The sequence below is a fragment of the Miniopterus natalensis genome, chromosome 9 (assembly GCF_054644295.1).
Source record: "Miniopterus natalensis isolate mMinNat1 chromosome 9, mMinNat1.hap1, whole genome shotgun sequence".
NCBI classification, from domain to species: domain Eukaryota; kingdom Metazoa; phylum Chordata; class Mammalia; order Chiroptera; family Miniopteridae; genus Miniopterus; species Miniopterus natalensis.
Window position 1 is genome coordinate 26,970,698 of NC_142089.1, and position 24,921 is coordinate 26,995,618.

The window sequence follows — 24,921 nt, forward strand, 5'->3', positions numbered from 1 at the left end:
TTAGAGGTTTTCTCCTTTTTTAATCAATGACCATCTTATCCAGCTTTGGAAACCTGGACAAAGATGAGGCTGAGAAGAGGCCTGGTTCAGTGTGAGGGTCTCTGAGTGAGTCTGCATCAGTGGGTGGGCCCCTGCTGGGCCTCTCCAGGAGTTGGACATAACAGTTTCCTGAGTAAGAGCCAGCCCCACCCTCAGGGCAGCACCCCAGTACATAAAGGAATCAAGATCCTTCAGGCTTCACCCTGTTTCCAAGGCCCTCAGGACAGTAAATAAATAGGTTAAATTCTGAGCCAGGCCTGGGAGGAGGGAGTATACAAAGGGCAGGATCAGCTGCCCAGGGATCCCAGGTACTATCCTGCCCTTTCCCAACAAGGAAGTAAATAAATAGACCTCCAACTCAGAAATAGGGGCGTTGGAACAGGGGACCCCTCCCCTTGAAGTTAGTAATTAAGTCTCATGTTAAAAACAAACCAGCCCCAGCCCCTGCCAGTGTCTACAAAATCCTACATGATGGGGTGAAGGGCTAGCCTGCTTGGGGGTACACAGTACCCAGCCCTGCAGGGTCCTGGAGGAGGTCTCATGTCTGTTCTGCAGCTCCTGGGGCTCCCTCCTCCTTCGGGGGTGGCTCCAGGAAAATTGGGGTGATTGATGGTGGCTTCTTCACCCTGGGAAAAGAATAGGGAAGAGGTCATTAGCTATGTCCCATCCAGCCAGTCTCCCATTTCCAAGGGCAGAAAAGAGTCACTCACGAGTAGGGGGAGGCTGGGACTCCCACTACCAGGAAGTGGTTCTTCTTCCGAAACAATCTCCACAGGCCCCGGTGGTTGCCACGCACATCCAGATCCCAGATATGGAGGCACTGGTTGGGGTGGAGTACAGGGAAAGGCATGGGTCAGAGAGCTGTGGGGAGGGACCCCTAAGGACCCATGGTCCAGCCCCCACCCCTCCTCAGCAGCCTTTTCAATTTGCAAGAGATGGTATCTTTTGTTTTCTTTTTACAATCTCTCAAATTAATTTTATTCTTAAAGTATTTCTAATAAAAGGTAGCATCTTTTAAAATATGAATCTGGACAAGAGAGTAGGAAGAGGGGTTCTGAGAGTGTGAAGAGAAGGTTCTGAGGTAGAAGAGTCTAGAACAAAGACTCCTTGTATCTTGGGGGAAGGGATATTCCTGGGTAGGTACGGTATTGGGGTACCTTGGCAAGCTGGGTCCAGGTGGTGAAGTCATCATCTTTCTCCATTCGGATAAAGGCCACGTAGGTATGGCCCTCTGTGTCTGGCAGGAAAGAGTCTTCACAAGGGTTCTTGCTATGGTCCAAAACCTCGGCTTCACTGCAGCAGGGGCGGGGGGGACAAGACAGGCCCCCACTCATGAGTGCATCACACAAATCCCCTTGCTTAGATGCTGCCGTCTTGAAATTCTTAATAATTTTGAACAAGGAACCCTGAGCTTCATTTTGCAGTGGGCCCCACAAATTACGAGGCCAAGACCCTCAGTATTTGACTCTTTCTCACTCCCTGCCACATACCCCTGCTGCCCTAGGCCATACCTGAGTAGCCGGTGAACTTCTACTTCATAAGCTTCCTTCTTCAGACTGAAGGAGAGGGAGAAATGGGTCAAGGGACGGGGTATTCCCTAAGGTCCCAGTAGCAAGGCTGGGGGTCACATGGGAACTGGGGGGCAGCAGGGCTGGGGTAAACATACAGGCCCCAGGGTTGGGAGGGACTGTCAAATACTGGTCATCAAGGCTCCTAGATATCCTCCCCTTTGCCCTGTCCCCAGCCCCCACCTGTCCACGTTCCTGAGCTGGACACCTGGAACAGTGTTGAACTTGTGCTTCTTGAAGTAGGCCTCCTGGAGTGGGTGTGAGGGTGCAAATCAGGGCCTTCCATTGTCTGGCCCACACCTGCCCACTGACCCACCACATATCCACAGGCCCACAGATGAAGTCCTGGACCTGTAAAGGTCCCTCTAACTTCCTGCTCTCTTCCCCGTCCTCTCTGCAGTATACTTGACAGGTTCTTACTAGCTTTAACTTGGGCTTAAGCATTGCCAGAGAGCTCATGTCCACACCAGCAGCTCATGCTACTGACCCACGAGCTGGTCCCTGTCCCCAGTGGTTCTCCCTGGACCTGCTGTTCTAGAGGCACAGGAGCGAGGAACAGGTCCTGCAGGGGATGGTGGGCAAAGGGATAGGCTGGACTGGGAGAGGAAACTGCTGTCACTAAGGTGCTGAGAGTGATCTGAAGTAAAAGTCTGCCCCTCTTGAGGAAATGACTGGAGGTCTTGTATTTGTTGGCCTCTGAGGGCCCTTCTAGCTTCTAGGAGGTTCCAAGCTGGAAGCTGTCCATTCCTTCGGGCTGGGCTGTCTCAAGGCCTCCCTTGCTGTAATTGGGGAGTGGCCCTTTGGACACAGCCACGTAGGGGCTGGGGACCTCGCTGTTCAGGCCACAGCACTTGCAAGGACAGGAGAGGGCAGAACTTGCAGGGCTGGATAAGTGCTTGGCAGCAGAAATGCTCTCCCCATACCCACAGTCTAGTGCTAACAATAGTAATAATAAAAATAATGCCAGCTAACCCTTATATAATGCTTATAGTTCAAAGTATTTTGCATATATTAACTCATTTAAACCTCATAACCTCAGAACTCTATGAGGTCAACAGTATTTTAATTATCATTTCACAAATAAAAGTACTGAGGTAAAGAGGATTAGTGGCCCTGGCCGGGTGGCTCAGCTGGTTGGAGCATCGTTCCTTACACCTAAAGGTTGTGAGTTCGATTCCCAGTTAGGGTACATAACTAGGTTGTGGGTTTGATCCCCAACTGAGGCATAGCATGTACGGGAGGCAACCAAGCAATGTTTCTCTCTTTCTCTCTCCCTAAAAATCAATGAAAAACATATCCTTGAGTGAGGATTTAAAAAAAAGGAGGATCAGTAATTTCCCCAAGGTTACATGGCTAGGGAGCGGCACAGCTGGGGTTGCTCCAGAGTCCGCGTTCTTTGCACCATCTACCATACTGCTCCCCTCCCCAGCATCCCTGCCGCCCACTCACATGGAAGTAGCCGTTCATGTTGAGGCCCACGATGCCAAAGTGGTAGGATCGGGAAACGTCAGGGATGATGCACTCTCGGCCTCGGCGCTGTTCAGGCATCCGCATCCACATGTCCCAGTCCCAGAGCTGGGGGCAGGAAGATTATGAAGGTTAAAGATTCCGAGCTGCTAGGGGATCCCCAGCCCACTCACCCTACCTGCCAGGACACCTTTTCTGGTGTGGGCCACTTGGGCTCAAGCTCCTCCTTGTACAAAGACTTCCTGAGCACCCAGCCCAGCCCAGGCATGGTCTCCACACGGTACAGCAATGCTGGGTCCTCAGCCGTGTGTTCATACCCCTGGGGATAGGGGGCCATGGTGGGAAGTATGAGCTCAGGGCCTCTACAAACTCCCCAGCTGACCCCGGGCCGCTCAGCTTACCTGGTCATTCCAGGCAGAGATACAGTATAGGCTGTCATCCTCCTCCAGCAGGTGGATGGACTGGCTCAGGAAACTGAGAGGCAGGGTCCAGGGGTTCGGTGGGGGGTGGGGGGGGTGGGGCAAGGACAACACCAGTCACATAGTGATGTGGGAAGGGCTGGAGATGGGACTCAAAAGTCATGCCCCCTTCCCCCTCCCCCTAAATCTCCACCGTCTCCATTCATCCTTTCAACTCTCTATTCCAGCCCAACACCTACCATCCTACATTTGCTCAGACTTTTTCCCCACTTTTGAGCTTACTTCCTCCAGAAAGCTCTCCAAGACACCTCACTGCCTTCTTCCTTGGAGACCCAGTCAAGCAGAGGCCCCATGCAGCTTATAGAAGCTGCATAGAAGGGCACTCCCCTCACCTGAAAAAATCCACAGCAATGTCTAGGTCCTCTTCCAAAACCACAGCAAACTTGGCTTCCTGCAGGGGGAGGGGGACAACATAATCCCAAGGGGACCTTTCCAATCTTACATCTCCTCCACCCTTATCCCACTTCTCAGGTAGCACTATCCCCATTTTCCAGATAAGGAGGAGGAAGAGCTTGCTATATAAGGCCAGACTTTATGCTCATGTTTCCCTTCCCTAGGCCCAAGAGTTTTGTCCTTACTACTCACTGGAAACAGGTTGAAAGTGGCAGTGAGGCTGGCCTTGTAGTGCTGTGTAGGGAACAGAAACAGGGCACATGAGCTTTAGGGTGGACGGTGCTGCCAGGCGTCTGCCCCTTCCATCCCTGCTGAGGCAGTACCTGGGACACGCGGGCATTCTTGATGCTGATGGGAGTGTGCTGGATGCCTCTCAAACCAAACAACGCCACCACGTCCATAGGCTCCTGGGGAGCATGGCCACTGGTCATCCAATGAGCCACCTTCCCCCTGCCCACCTCTGTAGGCTCTGACATGCCAACCCTCTACATTTCACAGCCCTTGCCTGGGCTGTCTCCCTTGCCAGTACTCAGTGATTACTGCTACTCAGCACCCGAAACACTGCTCTGCTCCACCCAAGGCCCCCAAGTCCCACTCACCTCATAGTAGCCATCGATGAAAACTGTTATCATCTGGGGAGACACCCCCTGGGCTGAGAGCAGAGAGCGCAGCATCCTGGGGAGCCCAGGGATGGGTTAGACCTCTTTGTCCCCCAACTCAGGGCTCCCCTGTTTATAGATGGGCCCACATTCCCCATGTTGGCCCACATATGTAAATGGACCTAGAATCTGTTGTCTTTCTGCCCACCTCGAGAGTTCCTCCTGCAGACAGATGAGCCTGGGGTTCCCACCCACTGAGCACCCTCCTGTTCAGTGCCGGTTGCAGCCCAGTGCCAAGCTCACCTGTATAGGTAATTGGGCCGGTTCCCTGCAATGACAGCCACAGGAACATTGAGGACCTTGTTGTCTGGGAGCTGAGTGAAAAACAGCTTTTAACTCTTGCCTTACTCACTCTTCAAACTGGGATCCCTACCAAGGGAAGAGTTCTTGGGGGGTGAGGGGGACTTCAGGGAAAAGGTAGAGAGTCTTCCCTGTCCTGGATCCTCCACGCACTCAGCTCAACTCTGACTCCGGGCGTTTGCTCACATAGCTTGCCCTCCCTCCTCTCTCCACCCAGGATGCCCTGTCTTTCAGGGCTCAGTGTAAATCCTCAGCTCCTGGTTCCCTCACAGGCTATGGTAGAGAAAACCCAACCTGGATCTGTCCTAGGGCCCCTTGCCAAGCTGGGAAGGAGTCCAAGCCTTACTGCCTAAGGCCCCACTCACTGGGTCAGGGCTGAACTCGATGGGTGTGGGGTCCTTGCAGCTGCACACACTCCCATAGCCCTCAACTTTGCTGCAGAAGCGCCGGCGGCGACGGTTCAGCTCTGTGTCTGCCCAATGACACTCTGCCTCTGAGGGAGAGATAGAGTCAATAGGATGGGGGCATGAGGCCAGTATGGTCTGAAGAACTCCAGGCATCCAGTCAAGAGAATAAAGCCCCATGAAGGGGAGCCAAATGCCTAGCCCAGCGCAGGCACTGCCCCAGAGCCCAGCCCCCACTAATCCCACCTTCAGCTGAACTCAGCGGCACATCTGTCTTCAGTAGGACTGGGTCCCCCCAGGAGGAGAGGGCAGGTGACTTCGAATGCTTCTCCCCAAGGACAGGACCTGGCAAGGGGCAGGAACGAGGGATAATGGGGGCCCAGGCTCCAGTTTTGGAGCTTCTTCCCATCTCCCTACCCATTTTTATCCAACTCACCACCACTGGCACCTATTTGCTTCCCTCCCCACCCCATCTGGGGTTCTGCTCCCCCAGGCCCTTAATACTATAGGGTGGATGGACTATGGTGCCAGCACCTCCTTTTCGTCCCACGAAGGCCCAGGTGTCCCTCCAGCCCAGAGCAGGGCCAGCCTGGCTGCCTAAGCTCCTCAGTAGAGCCTTGGCTGTGTCCTTGAGGTGGAAGGAGCCCTCGTCCTGGGAGACCAGAGAAGGTAGTCAGTCTGAACAGCACACTTCCAGGAGACCTGGTCTCATGGAGCACTAACTATGTGTTAAGTGCCATGTCAAACCTTTTACTTAAATTACCTCACTAAATTATCACAACAACCCTCTGTGAATACTACCGTTTCACAGATAAGAAAACTGAAGGCTTAGGGAGAAATCTGAGAATCATCCATAGTCACCAGGCTAATAAATCCTTACCATAATCCCACACAATCTGCACCTCTGTCCCCTGCTACCTCTCTGCCCTTTTCCCACAACTCTTTTCCCCTCCCTTATTCTGCTCCAGCTCTGCTGGCATCCTTGCTATTCCTCAAGCATTCCAAGTACCTTCCCATTTCAGGGCCTTTGCACTTGCCATTCTTTATATCTAGAATGCTCTTCCTCCAGATATTTACCTGGGTCACTCCACACTTCCTCCAGCTTTCTGCTCACATGTCATTTCCTTACAGAGGCCTTTCCTTTCTAAAATACATCCCCCATTACTCTGTCTCCCTTGCCTTATTTCTTCCTCATATAAGTTATCATTTCCTGACAGTCAACATTTATTTGGTTGCTTTCTAAAAAAATATATCTTAATTGATTTTAGACAAAGGAAGGGAGAGGGAGAGAGAGAGATAGAAACATAAATGATGATTGAGTCGTTGATCTGCTGCCTCCTGCATGCCCGAAGCCCAACTGGGGATGAGGCCCGAAACCCGGGCATGTGCCCTGACTGGAAATCGAACCTCGATCTGCTGGATCCTAGGTTGATGCTCTACCATTGAGCCATGCCAGCTGGGCTATTTGACTGCTTTTTTAAAAATTTTTCCCTGCTGGAGCAAACTCCTTAAGGGTAGGAACTCTGTCTTGCGTCCCATTGTAGCCCCTACACCCAAGGCAGTGCCTGGCACACAGTACATGCTCAGTAACTATGATAAATTAATAAAAATGACAAGGCTAGTATTGGAACCTGAGTTACCTTCCTCCAGAGTCTCTTCCCGGAGTCCCTTCCCAGTGTGCCATATTAGGGGCACAGAACCCAGGACCATGGGCAGGGTTGGAGCTGGGGCTTAGGGGATGGTGCCAGGGTAGAGTCACTGACCTTGACGGTACAGATGAGCACTCGGCCGGGTGCCACCATGTTGAGGAACAGAACCATGGCCTCATCCTCATGAGGTGAGTATGTGTCAAACACACGCTTTGCCATCACATGGCCCTAGCAGGGCACAAACCACTCGTGAGTTAGGGTCACCAGCAAGGTAGACTCAACTTTGGCCCTCCGGGTCCCCTATGCCTAGAACCTCACCGTGGCTTGGTTGAGGACGATGACATGGATGCCCCGGCCCTGCTCCCGGGCCTCATCCTCCAGTACCTACAGGGTGGCAGAGACAAAGTCCAACTCTTCACTCAGGCATTAAGGTCTATCTGTCTTATCGGTGCTTAAAAAAACCCAACTGTATGAAATGAAACCTCCCTACTGCCTATCTATGCCTCTTATACAATTCTTTTCCAACCCAGCTTGAAGGCCACCTCTTCCAGGAAGTCGCCATAGCACCTTCATCAAAAGAGATCACATCTTTCTACAACCTTCCCCTCCACAGCTTTCATGGCTCTTAGAACACCTATCTTTGCCTCATGCTGGAAATATCATGATCTATCAGATTGAGCCCCTCAAAGTAGGGCCAGATCAGATTACTTTCAGGTCCCCAGTGCCTGAGAGAGATAAGGCTAAGGCTAATGAAGGGACTAGGAAGTAATTATGATGTAAATAACAATGAATTAACTGTCTACTAATACTAATGGTTCCTTCTGATAAAATCCCACTACATAAAATACATTTCATATACTTTTCATTTAATCCTGACAAGTAGAAATCACTAGTCCCAGGATACAGATGAGCAACTGAGGCTCCCAAAGTCACTCATTTAGAAACTGGCAGGGGTACAGATCCTACTCAGGCAGTGGACCCCAGAGACAATGCACCACACTCTGAGTAGAAAGGAGTGTACACCAGACACCAGCCCACTCACCGTAGTGCCATCCACTGCCACATACACTTTGCTGCGGCTTGAATATACTTCCACATCCAGGACCCTTCGGGGACCACTGCCTCTGCGCCGTGGGGGCTCCAATCGGCCCAGGGCCTCATCTGTGGGGATACGACAGATCATGGAGGTAGTCTCTCCAGCAGTTTCATCCTTTGGGATCTGCCTGCTGTTTCAGCTGTGAGATCCCAGGGGACTCCCCTCACACACACATACCAATCTCATCCTTAGCCTGGCCCTACCATAGTCTTGCTCCGGCTCCCGGTCTTCATTGGCCTCGCTGATAGCTCGTCGTGTGTCCAGGATCAATTTGATGTTGACAATGACGGTCACCAGTAGGAAAAGCACAGCCCCTGTCTAAGGGGAGAGGTGGGGATGACTAAAGAGGGGTACCCCCTCCAGATCATTGAGGGTCTTCCTGAAAGGAGGGCCCCGGCTGGAGTGATGCCACAGGGGGAACCTGGTGTCTGTCTCTCTTCCCTCTCTCTGCCCAGCTCTACTCCCCCAACTACAGTCGTTTCATGACCACCTTCTCCAGGGACACCCTCCTGACCCTTCCTCCTTCATTAGGGCTCTCCCTACCCAGAACTCCTGTATTCTTCCATGTGAGGCCTTGATTTCCTTGGTTCCTTCCACGACTAGTTCCTAGAGATGGAGCCAGTCCCAGAGAACTAGCCCCAGAGAACCAACTGGGTATCAGAAGACTTAGGTCCTAGCCCTGATTGCCTGACTGGTGTGGGATCCCAGGCAAAGGCTTCTGATCTGACTTCAGGCTTCTGTTGGAAACCTAGGAGGCTGTTCTGGGTCCAAACCACTATCTGGCAGGGACATGACACAAAGAGGTTTCCCCTCTAGGAACCTGTTGCCCCTCCCCTTTCTAGGGTGAGGGCAGCCAAGGTGGGTCCCGGTGCTCATAGTCTAGGCTGGGGTAAGGCAAGGAGGAAGCCCCTAGGAGTTCTGGGACATCCTTATACCTGACAGAATCTCCGCAGGGCCCGCTGGTTGGTCAGTTTATACTTCCAGGTAAGATACCAGCTCCTCTTCTTCCGAGCCCCAAAGGGCTTGATGAGGGGGCTGGGCTTCCAGTCGTCCATGCCGGATAGGAGGGTCACCACTGTCCCAGACAACCCATGCCTTCAGGAAACTGAGGGGACCAGAGGATCACATGGAGTAAGGTGTTCCTCCTAAAGTCTGATGCCTTCTGGGGAGATGAGGGAGAACCTCCCAGTAACTCTTGCCCGCAGCCATCCATACTGGGTGACCTGGGAAAAGTGGCTAAACTTTTCTGCGAAGGAAACCTTCAGAGGGGTCAGATCACCTGGAAACTCCCCTGGGGCTGGGGAAATTGACAGGGCTGCCCAGGAACCTGGAGGAAGGGCCAAATAATCGGCTTTCAAGGCTCATCAGCTCCCAAAAGGACTAAGCCCCAGGCCTTCCTAGGCCTGGGGCAGGCAAGGGCAGCGGCTCCCCCCCCCCCCCCCCAATTCTCCACACCCTTCCACCTTCGCCCCCTCCTATCTGGTCCTGCTCTTCTCCTCCCAGGAGTCGGGATAGCCCGAGGCCTCGGGAGACCTGCCCCCTCCGGGCCACCCCTCCCGGACCTCTGCCCAGGAGCACTCACGGCTCAGGGGCCTCGGGCCCCGCTCGGGCCCCGCTGGGGCCCGCTCCGCTCCGCCCGGCCCGCCGCGGCCTCCGCCTCCTCCATGCCGCTCGTGGCCCCGCCCTGGCCGGCCGGCCCGCCTCCCCGCTTCCGCCGCCGCCGCCGCCGCGGGGTGAGAGGGCGGCGGGCGGCGCTTAGAGCGGCGACGGCGTGGGGTGCAGGCTGCGGCACCGCGCGTCCTCGTCCCCCCCGCTGCCTCGCGGGGGTCCGACTGGGTGGGCGCTGGGGAGGAGTGGCTTCCTCGCCTCCAGCACCGCCAGGTGCCCAACCCGATTCCGGTCGGAGTTCTAGAACCTTGGACTAGATCACACGGCACCCCAGAGTCAGAGGGAGGCCCCCAGCCTGGACGCCGCTACCCACTCCCCTTGCTTGGGCAAGGCTGCACCGGGTCGAAGGCACGCGCGGCGCCGAAGGCTAAGGGGAATTAGAAACCTGGTGCTGCCATTCACCCAGACCTTGGGCAAGTCACTTAACATCTCTGCCTAGGCTCCCTTCTTTGTGAAATGGGAATGCCCGTACATGATGCTGACTCTATGCCGGTCACTATTCTAAGCACTTTATATTAACTCATTTAATTCCACAACAATCCCAGAGGTAGGTACTATTACTATCCCGGTGTTATAGAGAAAGAAAATGAGGCCCAGTGTTACAAAGCTGGGAAAGCTAGAATTCAAACTCCAACCGCCTGGTTCCAGATTTCACTCTTAATGCCTGCACTATATACTGACAAAAATAATACTTACAGAGTTGCGAAGATTAAATGAGATAATAGTATACACAGCAGTTTGCTTACCACAGTGGAACCACAAATTCATCTTCTATCTCTCTCAAATCAATAACAAAAAGAATCATTTGGAGGGCTTGTTAAAACACAAATGGCTGGGCCCCATTCTTAGAGTTTTTGATTCAGCAGGCTGGGGCAGAGCAGAATACTGCATTTTTAAGTTCCCAGGTGATGGTGATGCTTATTTGAAGTTGGGTAGCCATGGAACAATTTTAGGCAAGGAAGCGATACAACCCAGTTTAAGAGAATATTTACTGTTTGTGGATTAAAAGGAGACAGAGGAAGCCAGAAGATCAGTTATATATTTTTGAACTCTCTACATTCTTCCGCTTCCTAAATGGTGAGATGATATCCCTCAAAATGTTAACACTTATCCATGGATCAAGAGATACTAAGGAAAAATATATTACTTAAAACTACAAAGGTGGCCAACCAGTAGATGAACTAAAAATAATGATAAAAATATTCAGGCCAATGGAAGAAGGGAAGTACAGAGTGTGAGGTAAATCTGCATTTATCTTAATAGGAAGTCAATAGACAATGTTTAAAATTAAGAAATAGTGGTATAAACCTATTGTGGGGTTATGAGTATAAATACCAGAAAAATATAGTTAAAAGTTATCTCTGGGGAGTGGGACTAGAGGTGGGAAAGGATAGGGCAAGAGTAGTAACTATCTTTTATCTTTCTGTAACCATGGGCTGAAATTACTTGGATTAAAAACTAAAATCAAGCCAAAGCCTAAGTTTTCATAGCTCCTCATTGCCTGTAGAATAAAATCCAAGCACCTTAGAATTATCTCCTATAACCTTGTTACTCAAAGAGTGATTGCTGTAGAATCTCAGGCCCAGTCCAGATTTACAGAATCATAATTCGCTTTTTGACAAGACTCGAAGACACAGTAATTTATACCCATGGTAAAACATAAGAAGTATCAGTTTACAAGATCAAACACGATTTGGCCCATGTGGACCTCTTTGATCTCAATACTGTTTGCTCCTCATTGGCCAAACTTTACTGTCCATTAGTCTAAATGCAGGGGCTACACAGGGGTGTTTGTGTGTGTGTCGGTGGCTAGCTAAATTCTAACCACAGCTTTAGACCCAGCTCCTCTACTCACTCTCAGCAGCTCTCTGTTACCACTGTTTCTTAAACTCCCACATCCATGACTGAGCACACTTAGCCTTCATTCAGCAAACATTTATTGGGCGCCTGCTGTGCGCCTGGCTGGATTCGTGTCGGGTTAGGGAGAAGGCGCTGAGCTCTCCGAATGCTCCAGGTACAAACCCAGAATCGCCCAGCCCTGAGCATTCCAGGGCCAGAGGCTGTGCGCGCAGCACTCGAATACACACACACACACACACACACGCACACACAGAGGCTGTGCGCGCAGCACTCGAATACAAATACACACACACACCCAGAGGCTGTGAGCACGACACTCGAATACACACACACACACACACACACACAGGCACGCACACACTCGGCGCTGCGCGGCTTTTCTGAGCGTTACGGCGCGCTCCTCCCGCCCCCGCGCGCCGCGGGCGGGGACCCACCGGTTCCGCTCCGCACTAGCAGCGGAGACAGGACCCCCGGGAGCGGGACCCCAGCGTCCGGCCGCCCAGCTCTGTTCAGGCTCTAGGTCCGCATGGAGGGGACTGCGGAGTCCCAGACGCCTGATCTGCGAGACGTGGAGAGCAAGGTGGGCAGGAAGACCCCTGAAGGGTTGCTCCGCGGGCTTCGAGGCGAGTGGGAGCCGGCAACCTCTAGCGCCCTGCCGCTCCCTGGGGCGCCGAGCACGGGCCATGGCCTGGGGGACAAGATCGTGGCGCTGAAGATGGAGCTGGTGAGTGTGGGCTTCACCGGCCCGGGCGGAGGAGGGGGGGCCCCAGTCTCCGAGTCCCCCGGCGGCGCAGGGCCTGAAGGAACGACTCAGAGTTGGACTGAAGACGAGGGAGTTAAAACTCCCCACCTAACTAACTCATTAGGATCTCTCCCTGGTCAGTCCTTACACCCTTGGGTCCATTAGTTGTCTCCCCGAGGGTGAGTGGAGTGTAGGTGGGTCCTGAGGACTTGGGGTGGGAAGCACAGGCTTTTGGAAGTTTTTCCTGCCAAATAATTGGGAGGCGAGAGGTGAAGAATGGGAAGCACTGAGAACCTAGCACAGCAGAAATCCCCCACCCTCACCCACAGGACCATCCCCCAGGTGCCATTATAGGGCAACCAATTTTTTCTTCTGCAAACTGGTCCCAATGTTTGTTCTGAGGCCCCACTGTTCATGACAGGATTTAGCACAGAGAGATTTGAGTGAAAACTGCCTGGACTAGGGCCATTAAAAACATCTTTCCTTTTCCTAACATTCTTCCAATCCCCTTAAAATATTTGAAATGTCCTAGAACCTTAGCAGACATGAGTAGCAGCACTATCAGTATTGGTTTCATCACCTCTGACTCAGTCTCTCCTCACCAACCCCCAAGGTGCTCTGGATATTTGGATCTCGTCTGTATCTCCTTGGGGAGAAGAGAAGGAAACAGGCACCATCCCCCTTCCCTGTTGCTGCTGGTCTAGATTCAGAGCCAAAAGGGCAGCTGGGGCTCCCCAGGCTCCCCAGGGCCCTGATTCCGGTGAAAGGGGTGATTTACACCTGCCATCACTTTCCAGCCAGTTCTGGGGAACTGAGGAATTGCCAGCTGCTCTCTGGCCCAGAACCAGGAGGCCACAGTGAGGGTGTGAGTTAATAAGTCTTCCCGGAGCCCCACTGTGTGCCCAGCTCTGTGCCAGGCTGAACTGTGAGGGAGAGGGGGAGGAGGTCATGGGGGCTTCCAGACCGACTGAGAGGCTGGGAGGAGAGTCTTGTGGGGAGAGCAATCAGGAAAGGCTCCCTGCAGGGAGGATTTGAATGCCATGTGTGCACTTGGCCTTGAAGGTTGGAGGTGAGCCAAATTCTCCAAAGTGGTGCCCCCCTAAGGGAGGGGCCTGGCTTTGCCTCATTGTACAAACTTTAGCTCAAGGCCTAGAAGGAGCCTACCTAGAGTGCCCTGCTTTGGAACTTTCACCAAGTGCATGTGCCAAGCATCATGCCGAGCACTTTACAAAATAGTCTCTTAATCCTCATGGCAACCCTATTAGGTAAGTGATATTTTGTCAATGAAGAAACAGGCACAAAGAGGTTAAGTAATTGCCCCAGGTCATATGAAAAGTGAAAAAGCAGAACCAGGCTTTGAACCCAGATGACCTGCCTACACTTTGCATCTACCATTGAGACCTGTTTTGTGCCAGACACTTTAAATATATTTTATGTCATTCAAGTGAGGAAAGCAATCATCATCTTCCCTATCTCACAGACAAACATGCTTGTAGGTGCTGAGGGATTTGCCTGAGCTCACACAGGGAGAAGCCATGCCTAGTCTCTCTGGCTCTAACTCTTCTGCCTTTGGTGGATATTATGTTTATAAACTTTAAGAAGGTACATTTAACTTCTGATTAGATCTCTCTTGATCCAGCCTGGCCTGGGGCCCTGGGCTGCCCATGAAGGGCAGGAGGGAGGGAGCCTTCTGAGGGCCAGAACAGGGAGAGACTCCCTGTGTGCCCCATGGATCATTACTCCATTCCCTTCTCCCTCCTCAGGCCAGGATGTCATTAATCTCTTTTGTACTCTGCCCTGCTCACTGGGTTGTACCCAGGGAGGAGAAGGGGCAGGACAAGGGGGTTCCCCTGGAGCCACTTGGGACAGAACTAGTCTAAGCCCTCTAAGTACTGTCCTTCAGCTGTCTTTCTCCCAGCTCTCCTGCAGGGAGGGGACAGTTTTGCCCTTGAGGCCAAGGTCATCCCTGCCTCTAGGCCTCTTCCCTCCTGCCCAGCCAGACTCTCGGATATGTGGGAAGGAGAAATGGTAACCTCTACTTAATACTACCACCCAAATAACTGTTGCTATGACAACCACCCCCACAGAACAGTGAAAAAAGCTTTGGGCAAGAAGGGGGGAGGCATAGGCTCAAGTCCTAGCTCTGCTCCTGAATCATCTTGTGATCTTGAGCAGGGCCTCTCTCTCAGCCTGTTTTTCTGACTCTTCCCAGAGGGTGGGGGCAAATTTTGTGGAACCAGATGATTTCTGAGAGCCTTCCTAGTAATAATAGTCAGAGAATCTCAATTCATGACCAGGGATTTAGGACTGGGATCTCTGGGTTTTTACCCCAGGGCCTGATTTGAATTGAGTGATGAGGGAGCAACTGTGGCCGCAGGGCTGGGCTATATATTAAGGGGAGGAGTGGGGAACCTGAATCCCCCTGGGAAGAGAATTTGGTTGGAGTGGCCTCTGAGGCTGCATCTCTTCTGAGTTGTTTATCCCCTTTCCGTTTCCAAAGAGATGGTGTGAAATGAGTGTTTCTTTTTCTGGTAAGAAAGCCTTACTTTTTTTTGTTCTGTGGAGCGATGCTGTCATAGTCAGGGAATCCACCATCACAGGACTATAGAATCTGGTCCTCAGATTCATTTCCCATCAACATGGTTAAACCCAACCCCCTGAACCTTGGGACCAGCAGAGGAGGCTGAAGATAGTAAAGACACCGAAATCACAGAACTGGATCTCACCTACCCAATCTTGGGCTAAGCACCATAAATGAGCTGGGCAGGACCAGCTGTCAGGGAGCTCACAGTGCAGGTTAGGAAAGGAGAGAGACAGATTAATAACTCTAGTACAGGATGGTAAGTGCTATTGGAACCCAGGGAGAGCTTTCTGGAGGAGTCTTCATTATAGAGTGACATGGTCAGATATGTGCTCTGGCAAGGAAGAGACACATGCTCTTTTCTTTGGTTGGAATGCCTCTCTCTACCCCTTTTTCTTGCTAAGTTCTACTTAATTTTCAAGTCTCACTTTATGTCCCTTATTCTCGAAGCATTTCCTTATTTCCCTGGTTGAGTTATGGCCCTTGAGGTACCAACAGCCCCTAGCATTTGCTACACTGAATTTTAAGTGTTTGCATCATTGTCTTAACTTACCTACTAGACTGTTGACTCTGGGGCAAGAAATGGTGTCTTTTCTTCCTTTATCTAATACAGTGCCATGCCTATAAGAAACACTTAATAAATATTGTTGCATGATACTAAATGAAATGTAGTATATTTATATTTACATGAAATACTCCTCCCAGATTTTCTCCCTACTTGGCCTCCAGAATATTGGTAGCTTTGCTTACATTATACTCTCTAGATGGGTACAATATGGTGACTATGATGAACCCAAGGGAAAAAAAATACTGACTTCAGGCCTTACCCATACAGTCCAGCCAGAGAACCCTTAGTGAGATTCAGATTTGGCAAGCCTCACACATGCAGAGCTTCCAATCAGCTTTTTAAAGACCACTCTGAAGTGTGAGCAGTAGCTAACAATCCTAAGATAGCTGATGAGACCCTCTAACCATATAGACCTAAACAAAACAAAAAAAGCAACTTGAATAAAATGGAGATAATATAGGAAGATGAGAACTTATAAAGATCCTTATGTCCTTGAAGAGATAAAAGATAACATTGCACCATGAATAAAAACACGAAGCTATAAAAAAGGAAAACATTCAGAACACTAGAAACAATTTTGGGAAGTAAACACATGACAGGAAAAAATGAAAAACTCAATAGAAGGGTTAATAATGTAAAAATATTTCAGAAACTAGAACAAATATAAAAAGAGATGAAAGAGGGAAACAAAAAGATGCCCTCTATTCAAATAATAGGATTTCCAGAAAGAGCAGAAAAATATTGAAGGCACAATAATTATTAAAGACATAATAAAAGAAGAATATGAGTTTCCTGATTAAAGGGGCCCAACAAGTGGCCAATTCAATGGATGAAAATAGACTCACACTATGGCAAATTACTGTGATAATTTAGAACAATGGGAACAAAGAGAAGACCCTAACAACTTCCATAAGGAGTGGGAAGATGATCACATCAGGAATCAGAAGAGCATCAGATTTTTTAAGTGTAACACTGAAAGTTAGAGGAAAATGGAACAGTGCCTTATATCTTAAGGAAAAATTATTTTCAACCTAGAATTCTATACCCAGCTAAATCACCAACAGTATGAGGGGACAATAACATTTTAAAATACAATACGTGAGGCTTCAACAAATGTATCGCCTGTGCAGACTCTCTCAGGAAGCTATTGGAGGAAAAGCATCACACACTCAAATGAAGGAGTAAATCAAGAAAGAAGAAGACATGGGCTCCTGGAAACAGGGGATCTGACTCAGGAAAGAGGCTAAGGAAATCTGCAATAAGATAGTGAAGAAAGCTTCCTGGAGGACAGTTGTGCAGTAGGGACAGAATGGAGCATATGAGCCTTTAGAAGAAGGCTCTAAATGGTTGCCTTTAAGATGGAATAGATATAATATGTGATGTGTTTAATAACCTTGAGAGGGAAATTCAGAGAATTTGGAGTTTGGAAATGACTTATTGATAACTATACAGCAAACTAAGCAAAACAGTAGTAGTAGTAGTAATAATAATAATAATAATAAATGTAACATTATAACATACTAATAATAGCATTTCTGAATTTTAATAAGATGAACACTGAATAATTAATTTTATTGCATATATTGGGAATATGGGGACATGGGAAGGGTGCCTGTATGGCAGAGGAATGGGAAGTAAGTTGAAAGAGTTAAATCCTTAACCTATCATGTGGGAAGTCTATAGAAAATAACTAAGACTTAAAAATCAGTAAGTAGCATGTTATTTGGAAATTAGAAGGTAAGTACCAAAATAAACAGCTAGAAAATTAATAGTTGTCTCTGGGAAGTGGGATTTAGGACAATGATGAGGAACTGTTACTTTTCATAATAAATCTTGCAGAATTGTTTGCCTCTTTAATCTCTGTCTATCTATAACTTTAATTAAAAGTAACACTAAATAAAAGGAACTTTAAGTCATGTCTGGCAGAACCTGGGGTTCCCAGGGAGCTATGCTAGAAGTGAAGCTAGAGAGATGGGCAAGAGCCATATTATGACAGCCTTTGAATGCCAGCTGCTAAAGTGTTTAGATTTTTATTCTTTAAGAGCAGCACAAAGCCCATAAAGTCTTTTGAGCAAGGGAGGGACAGGTTCAGACTTGTGCTTGGGGAAGGTAATTCAGTGCATCTGAGTTGGAAGAGACCCTAGAGATTACCCAGTAAGTCAGACTTACTCCCAGCACAAACAGGGAGACTAGTGTGTGGTGACGGGAAGTCCTGAATTCCCGGTGAGAGGGATTCTTACCCTATGAAGCTCTAGCCCACTCTTTCCTCCCTTAACAACTGCTACCAGTGCCCTGAAGGAACTAGGGGACCAGGTTAGCTCCCTCTTTATCCCCCAGCTCCTGTCTTCTTTTGGTTCAGTCTACTTCCCAATTAATAGCTGGCATCCTACCAGACTATTATTTGGCTGTTTCTAAGTCTTACTGGTGAATCTGGACTCATTCAATAGTTAATAGTAATATCCTATGAAGTTTAGAGCTCAGTAGGATCAGATTTTAATATTTAACATTTACCGAGACCTTACTCTGTGCTAGGCATTGTGCTGAGTATTTCATAGACAGCATCTCAAAATTCTCACAGCCACCTGTGAGGTGAGTGATTTAACCCTATTTTACAAACAAGGAAACTGAAGCTCAAAGAAGATAAAGTTGGCCATAGTGGTAGAGGTGAGATTTTTAAATAGTAATGTGCCTGCTTCTAAGTCCACACTACAAACCCTTCTATTTCCATGCTTTTTTTTAAAGATTTTTTTAAAAATTGATTTTGAGAGAAGAAGGGAGAGGGAGAGAGAGAAACGTCAATGTGAGAGCGAAACATTAATTGGCTGCTTCCTGCATACTCCCCCACCAGGGGTTGAGCCCGAAACCGGGCATGTGCCCTGACCAGGAATCGAACCAGCAATCTTTCAGTGAATGGAGTGATGCCCAACCAACTGATCCGCACAGGCCAGGGCTCCCTGCTTCCTGAAAGTGAAACAAAGTTGGTTGGACCACAAGGTAGGGACCCCTGGAAACATTTGGGAAATGCATGGCCCAGAACCTGAGACTGATTCCTTCTCCCACTCCCCCAGGCTTACCTGCGAGCCATTGACGTGAAGATCCTACAGCAGCTGGTGACTTTGAACGAGGGCATTGAGGCGGTGCGCTGGTTGTTGGAAGAGCGGGGGACATTGACCAGCCACTGCAGCAGCCTTGCCAGCAGTCAATATAGCCTGACAGGTGGGAGCCCAGGCTGCTCGAGGCGAGGCAGCTGGGACAGCCTGCCAGATATCAGCTCCACTGACCGGCTGGACAGTGTCTCCATTGGCAGCTTCCTGGACACTGTGGCCCCCACCGAGCTGGATGAACAGGGCCCCCTCAGGGTTTCCCATCCTGAGATGGACTGGGCAAAGGTTATACCTGGTGGGGACAGGGCCAGGACCGAGGTGGACCTGACAGCCACCAAGTTAGGGGGTTTGAGGGCTGTGTGGAAGCCCCCAGAGGAGGGGCTCCAAGGTGGACCTTCTGAGTCACCAGAGGATGAAAATGCCAAGCTGGGCTTTGAGGTCCACTGGTACTGGGGGCAGTGCCAGGATGATGTGACCTTCCTGTAACAACACTTCCACCCTTTTGTTCTGCTGTGACTCTTTCTTCACTAGGCCCTGGTCTCCCTTGAAATTTATTCTCCTTTAATCTGGGATTAGGAAGAAGCTGCATTGAAATCAGTTAGCATGGAAACCTGGCCTCTCACCATCCCTTTGTTCTCTAGGGAGGCTATGCCTCTGTCCCTCCATTATTGGGTCCCTAGAGCTATTTTCATAGATATATTAACTCTAGAGGCTTGACCTGTGGCTCTTGGTGTGATGGTCTCTCTTCCCCTTTCTCCTATAACTACTAAGGATTTGAGGGATTTAAGGACCCTTAGGAGATCACTGATGAAGAGATGGGGGTATAATTACCTCACCCAATGTCTAAGAGCCTGGGCCCCCGTCTTGGCCAAGATGGATGATTGTAGAGGGACATGGACACTCAGGACCAACCCTCCATGGATTGGCCTTTCCAGGAAACTTTGGGGTTGGTAGAACCACTGTTTCGTTTGGGGAGTGATGTCATTTCCTACCAGGATGGATTAGCCGTACCCGTTCTTTGGTGGTGATAGGTTAGTATAGCGGCATCTGAACCCTGCTGCTAAGTGAGACCATCCCATTTATTCTCCATACCATTACTCCTTGTGAAGGAGAACATACCAGCCCTCCTGGCAAGAAAGTTTCTCACTGTCAGATGTTTGCGCTTCTTTTCAGAAAGGTTCATACTTTTTAAACAGGGTGTTCTCATTTTATCTAGGGAGTCTTGCTTCCTTTGTGACCACATCCCTGTCTGGTGCAGCACTCCGATATCTGTGCTTTTAGGGAGGGAAACTGGCAAGAGCCTCTACCTACTGCTCTCAAAAGTCTGTTTGGCCTGCCCTGCCACAGTCCCGTTTTACCCTGTCCCTGGGTTGCCCCTATTGTACTCTGGCTCCAAATCTGTATGCCAGGAGGTTCAGCCTTTGTGTCTCCACGCCTTCTCGGTTTCCACTTCCACTTCAGGCCTCAGGCCTTTTATATGCAGATGAGTCCCCATTGCTTATAGGAGCCAGAGGGAGGACAAGCTTGAGGTCTCAGAGCTCTGGAGGTGTACCAGAATCTCCAAAGTGAGGAGGTGTCTTCTTTTCTAATCTTGTGATCCCCCTCCCCCACGCTGCCCCAGACCCTCCACCATTTGGTCATAAGGACCTGCTCATAGACTGGGACACAAGGAATCCCCTGTTTGAGTTACAATGGGGGGTGTGGTGTGGCAGTGAAAGACAGAGGCTCTTTAGTCCTAGCGCCCACATCCTGGGAGGAGGGAGAGAGCGAGGAAAAGGCCACTTTCCTTCCTCCCTTAGAGCAAGCCCTAGACTCGTAGGACCTGAGGACGGAGCAGGGGACTGGTTCTGGGCCTGGGTCCCAAGGCCCTAGTGAATTACACCAGAGAGGGAATTCAGGGAAGCTGCCAACCTGAGGCTTAGGGTGGGGACAAGGAGACAGGGGCTATGGCTGATGTCAAAGAATGAATTCTTGGAGATTAACCCTTTGAAACCAGGTAACTGCCCATATGTTGATCCCTATTTTTCCTGGGCCCTGAAAGGAGAGAAAAGGACATCAGGTGATCCTTGCCTATTTGCTGTGCCCTCCTGAGTTGTAGGAGTCATCCCCAAATCCTAGAATAACTGCTGTAATTTCTCTACTTTTCATTCTATGCTGGGGAAGGGAGGGAAGCCAAGATGATCATCTCCACTTCCCCTAAACCCCTCAAGTCTTATTCTGCACTCCCACCCCAATCATTTTGGGGCTATACATCCAGCCCATGGTGTCCCCTAAAGACCCTCTCTCCTCCCATCTCCTCAATGTGATTGATGTCACTAAAATATATTCTTAGCCTCTCCTCTGCTGCCCACCAGCCCTCTCCTTACCACCCCTCCAGGTTTTGGGTTTGTTAATCTAAGGAAGCAAAATCTCAATGGATTGAGAGAATGCTCCAGAGAATGGCAGTTTTACACCTTGCTTTGTAGATCACAGTCAGAGGAGGAGGCCTCAGTGGGTTACATGAAATCCATTGGTGGTAGATTAGGGAGGTGGGAGAAAGCAAAGTGGGGAAACCTCTGGGATTGGATAAAAAGTAAAATGATAGACACACTTTTACATAGGTGGGTACAGGATAGTTAACAGTCAACAGTTAACAAGATAACAATAACAATGAGAGAATTCATGTCTCTGCCCAGGTGCCGAAAGTGGGAAATTACTCTGTTTTGCAAAGGCATGTTAATCAGGTATGCTTATCTTAGATGCAAAAAAGACAACCAACAGGCTTAAGGTGAAAATTAACCTCTGTGAAGGAAAAATACTGCCTTAAGACGTGACTACCCACCATAGACTGTTTTTAGTTGGAAAGTTTTCATTTCAGACCATCTTGTGTGGTTACTTTAGGTCTCTGAGTTTGCAAGGCGGCCATTCAGGCCTTCCCTGAGCTCCTCAGGTTAGCATGTGGCCTCTTTTCATCCAGACTCCTGATCTCCCCACCCCCAGGCTGGAAATTCAAATAGCCTTTTCCAATTCCTCCTCTGTTGCCATTCTGTAGTGTGCCCTTGGGGAACTACCTTGTATTCCTTATTTAATCTCATTTGTTTAGTCTACAAACTCCTGAGCTGAAGAAGTTGCCTGCCATCTTGTGGCCATTGTGCACTATTGCCATGGGTAGCTGGGTGGAACCTCCAAATTCAAATAGTTATACAGATAACCAGCCCCCTCAGTGCACAGACAGGCCGGGGAGACAGGCCCAGAGAGGTCAGAGACTAGCTCAGTGTCATCCATGTTAAATCCATGGCAATGCCCAGGTTAGAGAACCCAGATCACCTGCCTGCCTGCCCACAGTTCCATTGCTTGTCCAGACTGTTCCCCCACCTCACCCAGTCACCACCACCCAAGTCCAAAGGGACTGAAAGCAATTTTCCCATTTTAATATTTGGGTTTTCACTCTACTGTAAAGAGGCAGCTCAATGTTTAGAGAAGAGCTATAGGCTCTAAGGAAAGAAAACCTTGGACCTGGATTGGGTAAAGGGTACACGAATCTGGACTGCAGATATAAGGAAAATCAACCGTGGACCATTTTTCTGGGAAGAGAGAGCAAATAGGCCCAGAGATCATGGGGTCAGAATTCGGCATTTCAAACCTGGAAGTTAGCAGGGGCTGGGGTGGAGAGGTTAGAGATTAGGAAATCCAGGTTGGTCCTGTGGAGTGGGGAGGGCTCCATAAATCGGGGGATTACAGCTCAGTTGGATAGACATCTGAGGATGTTGAGAAGCTGGAGCGGTGGGGTGAGTTGGGATGCCTGGACACTTCAGGTAGGTCTGGGCACCTTGTCTTAATACCTTAGATCCTATTTCACTACCAGAGAAGTTCAGGAACCCAGTAAACACACATCTTTGGTCCCCCCTACCTGCCTCTGGACTGGCTGCTTGAGGCCTAGTTCTCCTGTTAACTTAGACCTTCCTAGGGTTACAAGGAGGACCCATTTGCTAGTTCAAAGAAAGAGAAGGGCGTGGCTCAGCAGTTGAGCATCGACCTAGAATACAGGAGATCGCAGTTCAATTCTGGTCTGGTCAGGGCACATGCCCAGCTTGTGGGCTTGATCCCCAGTCGGGGCCGTGTGGGAGGCAGCCGATCGATGACTCTCTCACCATTGATGTTTCTATCTTTCTCTCCCTCTCCCTTCCTCTCTCTGAAATCAATAAAGACATATTAAAGAAAAAAGAAAAAAAAAAAGGAAGGAAAAGGGGGAGAGATGCAGAGAGGTAAGAGAGAATGAGATGAAAATGGAGTGCTGAAAGTGATCAGAGGGAGCATATTGTCCTCCAAGTGGGCCAGGGGGTTTTGTCAGGGCTCCTGGTAGAGGCAGAGATGAGATTGCTCTTGGCAGCTGCAGAGACAGTGCCTGGGAGGATAAAGGGTGGTGCTGGCTGGGATGGGTACATCAGGGAGACATGAGACCATGTGAGTGGGCAAGTAAGGGCATGCATTTAGGACGGGGCATTGAGGTTGAGCACTGAACTGACTGGGAGCTCAGTGGCAGCTTAGGTGAGAAATGCTTAGGGCTTATAGTGGACACAAGCTCACTGTGTGCATGGTGCCAGGAACGTACTGGGTGTTCAGTGACACCTGTTGACTAGAGGAATGAATGTGTGTAAACCTACAGGAGATGTGACTTTTTTTTTAAAGTGGGTAATTAGATAATAGGTAATTTAAAACATTATTTGTTAGCAACCCTATAAACAATGCATTATTAACAATATTGTTGCTTAGACATTTGCTCAAGGTCATATCGGTAATAAATGAACAGTAACCTGAACCTAGTTCAATTTGACTGTAGAGGCTTCTAGGAAGTCTTCTCTGATTCTGCACTTCCCACTCTTGTAAACCTTTACTTTCTTAGGAGAACAGATTAGGGCTGCCCAGCAGCAGGGCCAGCATACTAGTTTCCTGTTGCTGCTGTAATGAATAACCACAAACTTAATTGCTTAAAACACTACAAATGTATTATCTTTATAACTCTGGAGGTCACAGGTCCAAAGCCAGTTTCACTAGGCTAAATTAGAAGTCAAGGTGTTACAAGCTTGCATTCCTTCTGGAGTCTCTAGGAGAGAATCCATTTATTTGCCTTTTCCAGGTTCTAGAGGCGGCTTGCATTCCTTGGTTCACGGCCCCTTCCTGCATCATCAAGCCAGCAGCATAGCACCTTCATTCCTCTGACCTCTGCTTCCATCCTTCCATCTTCTTTCTCTCATTCTCCTGTTTCCTCTTAGGAGACTTACATTGTGATTACATGTCTTTATAATTACATTAGGTTCACTGAGACAATCTAGGATCACCTCCCCATCCCAAGATCCTTAATTTAACCATATCTTCAAAGTCCCTTTTGCCATATAAGGTAAGATACTAACAGGTTCCGGGAATTAGGACATGGACATCTTCAGAGGAGGGGCCATTATTCAGCCACAGGCAGAGATGGAAGGTAGGCAGGAAGATGCACCCCGGCTCAGAATGAGCCTCTATGCTTTGTCCAGCCTCCCTCAGCCTGGTGCCAAGGGGGAGGTGGCCAGGTCTAGGCCCCGTATCTGGAGAATGGCAAGTGCCTCCTGTATCATCACTACCAGGAAGAGGTGAGTGAAGGTCAGACTTGAGAGAAATTCTTAGTTTAGGGAACTTTTCAGGCCTGAGATTTTCAGGCCAGAGAGTTGTCCACTCTCTGTCTTCAACATTGCCTCCTCTCCGGAACTATTCTGTACTCCTCAAGGCAGAAGATACTTACCAGCAAACTAGCCTGGACTCTCTCTGGAAAGGGTAGATTTTCCCCCTTTTTTTTATTGATTTGAGGGAGAGAGAGAGGGAGAGAGAAACATTGATTCGTTGCTCTACTTATTTATGCATTCATTGGTTGATTCTTGTTGGTACCCTGACCAGGAATCAAACCTGCAACCTTGGCAGATCGTGACAAGACTCTAACCAACTAAGCTGCCTGGCCAGGGCAATTTTATCCTTTTAAAATTATTTTTTATTTCTTAATAAACTCTCACCATCAGTTCATACTAGGTCTCTTTCTTGTTTTATTTGCTTTTGATCCCTGATCCTTATTCTTACTCCTTTCCCTGACCTAGGCATACACTCTAATGTGTTCAGTATGTCTCTGTACATGTATGGGTCTTTAAATATGTACATGTAATTATGTGCTTATGTGCTTTAATGTATATAAATGGTATACTTTTATAATGAGCTACCTTCTATAATGAATTGCCCCATATTTCAGTGATTTAACACAATAAAGATTTTCACTTATACAGGAGCGCAGGTCTGGCTGGACAACTCTCCTCTACTGCGCATTTCAGGTCCCAGGCTCC

At 49.2% G+C, this 24,921-nt stretch overlaps 2 protein-coding genes across 2 annotated transcripts; one reads left to right on the forward strand and one right to left on the reverse strand.

The window, feature by feature from the left end:
* Positions 1 to 9,687, reverse strand: POMGNT1 (protein O-linked mannose N-acetylglucosaminyltransferase 1 (beta 1,2-)). Its single transcript, XM_087820405.1, has 22 exons — positions 9,637 to 9,687; positions 8,990 to 9,159; positions 8,258 to 8,372; positions 8,001 to 8,119; positions 7,277 to 7,342; positions 7,073 to 7,186; positions 5,844 to 5,961; positions 5,556 to 5,654; positions 5,271 to 5,398; positions 4,849 to 4,919; positions 4,546 to 4,621; positions 4,270 to 4,353; positions 4,139 to 4,180; positions 3,886 to 3,944; positions 3,476 to 3,548; positions 3,265 to 3,393; positions 3,057 to 3,182; positions 1,791 to 1,855; positions 1,551 to 1,595; positions 1,197 to 1,332; positions 750 to 859; positions 1 to 665 (listed from the first exon to the last, which is right to left on the reverse strand). The coding sequence occupies exons 2-22, from the start codon at positions 9,107 to 9,109 to the stop codon at positions 578 to 580; spliced, it is 1,983 nt and encodes a 660-aa protein (XP_087676531.1). The 5' UTR covers positions 9,110 to 9,159; positions 9,637 to 9,687; the 3' UTR covers positions 1 to 577.
* Positions 9,688 to 12,108: 2,421 nt separating this feature from the next.
* On the forward strand, positions 12,109 to 22,938 carry LURAP1 (leucine rich adaptor protein 1). Its single transcript, XM_016199278.2, has 2 exons — positions 12,109 to 12,306; positions 18,542 to 22,938. The coding sequence occupies exons 1-2, from the start codon at positions 12,109 to 12,111 to the stop codon at positions 19,061 to 19,063; spliced, it is 720 nt and encodes a 239-aa protein (XP_016054764.1). The 3' UTR covers positions 19,064 to 22,938.
* The last annotated feature ends 1,983 nt before the right edge of the window (positions 22,939 to 24,921 follow it).

What these genes read in the sequence shown, in the direction of transcription:
- POMGNT1 (XM_087820405.1), bottom strand. Translation starts at nt 9,109, where the DNA reads ATGGACGACTGGAAGCCCAGCCCCCTCATCAAGCCCTTTGGGGCTCGG. An exon ending in GCCGCTGAGTTCAGCTGAAG is followed by an intron (nt 5,399 to 5,555) that starts GTGGGATTAGTG and finishes TCTCTCCCTCAG; the next exon opens with AGGCAGAGTGTCATTGGGCA. An exon ending in GAAGTTCACCGGCTACTCAG is followed by an intron (nt 1,333 to 1,550) that starts GTATGGCCTAGG and finishes CCCCTGCTGCAG; the next exon opens with TGAAGCCGAGGTTTTGGACC.
- LURAP1 (XM_016199278.2), top strand. Translation starts at nt 12,109, where the DNA reads ATGGAGGGGACTGCGGAGTCCCAGACGCCTGATCTGCGAGACGTGGAG. An exon ending in TGGCGCTGAAGATGGAGCTG is followed by an intron (nt 12,307 to 18,541) that starts GTGAGTGTGGGC and finishes CCACTCCCCCAG; the next exon opens with GCTTACCTGCGAGCCATTGA.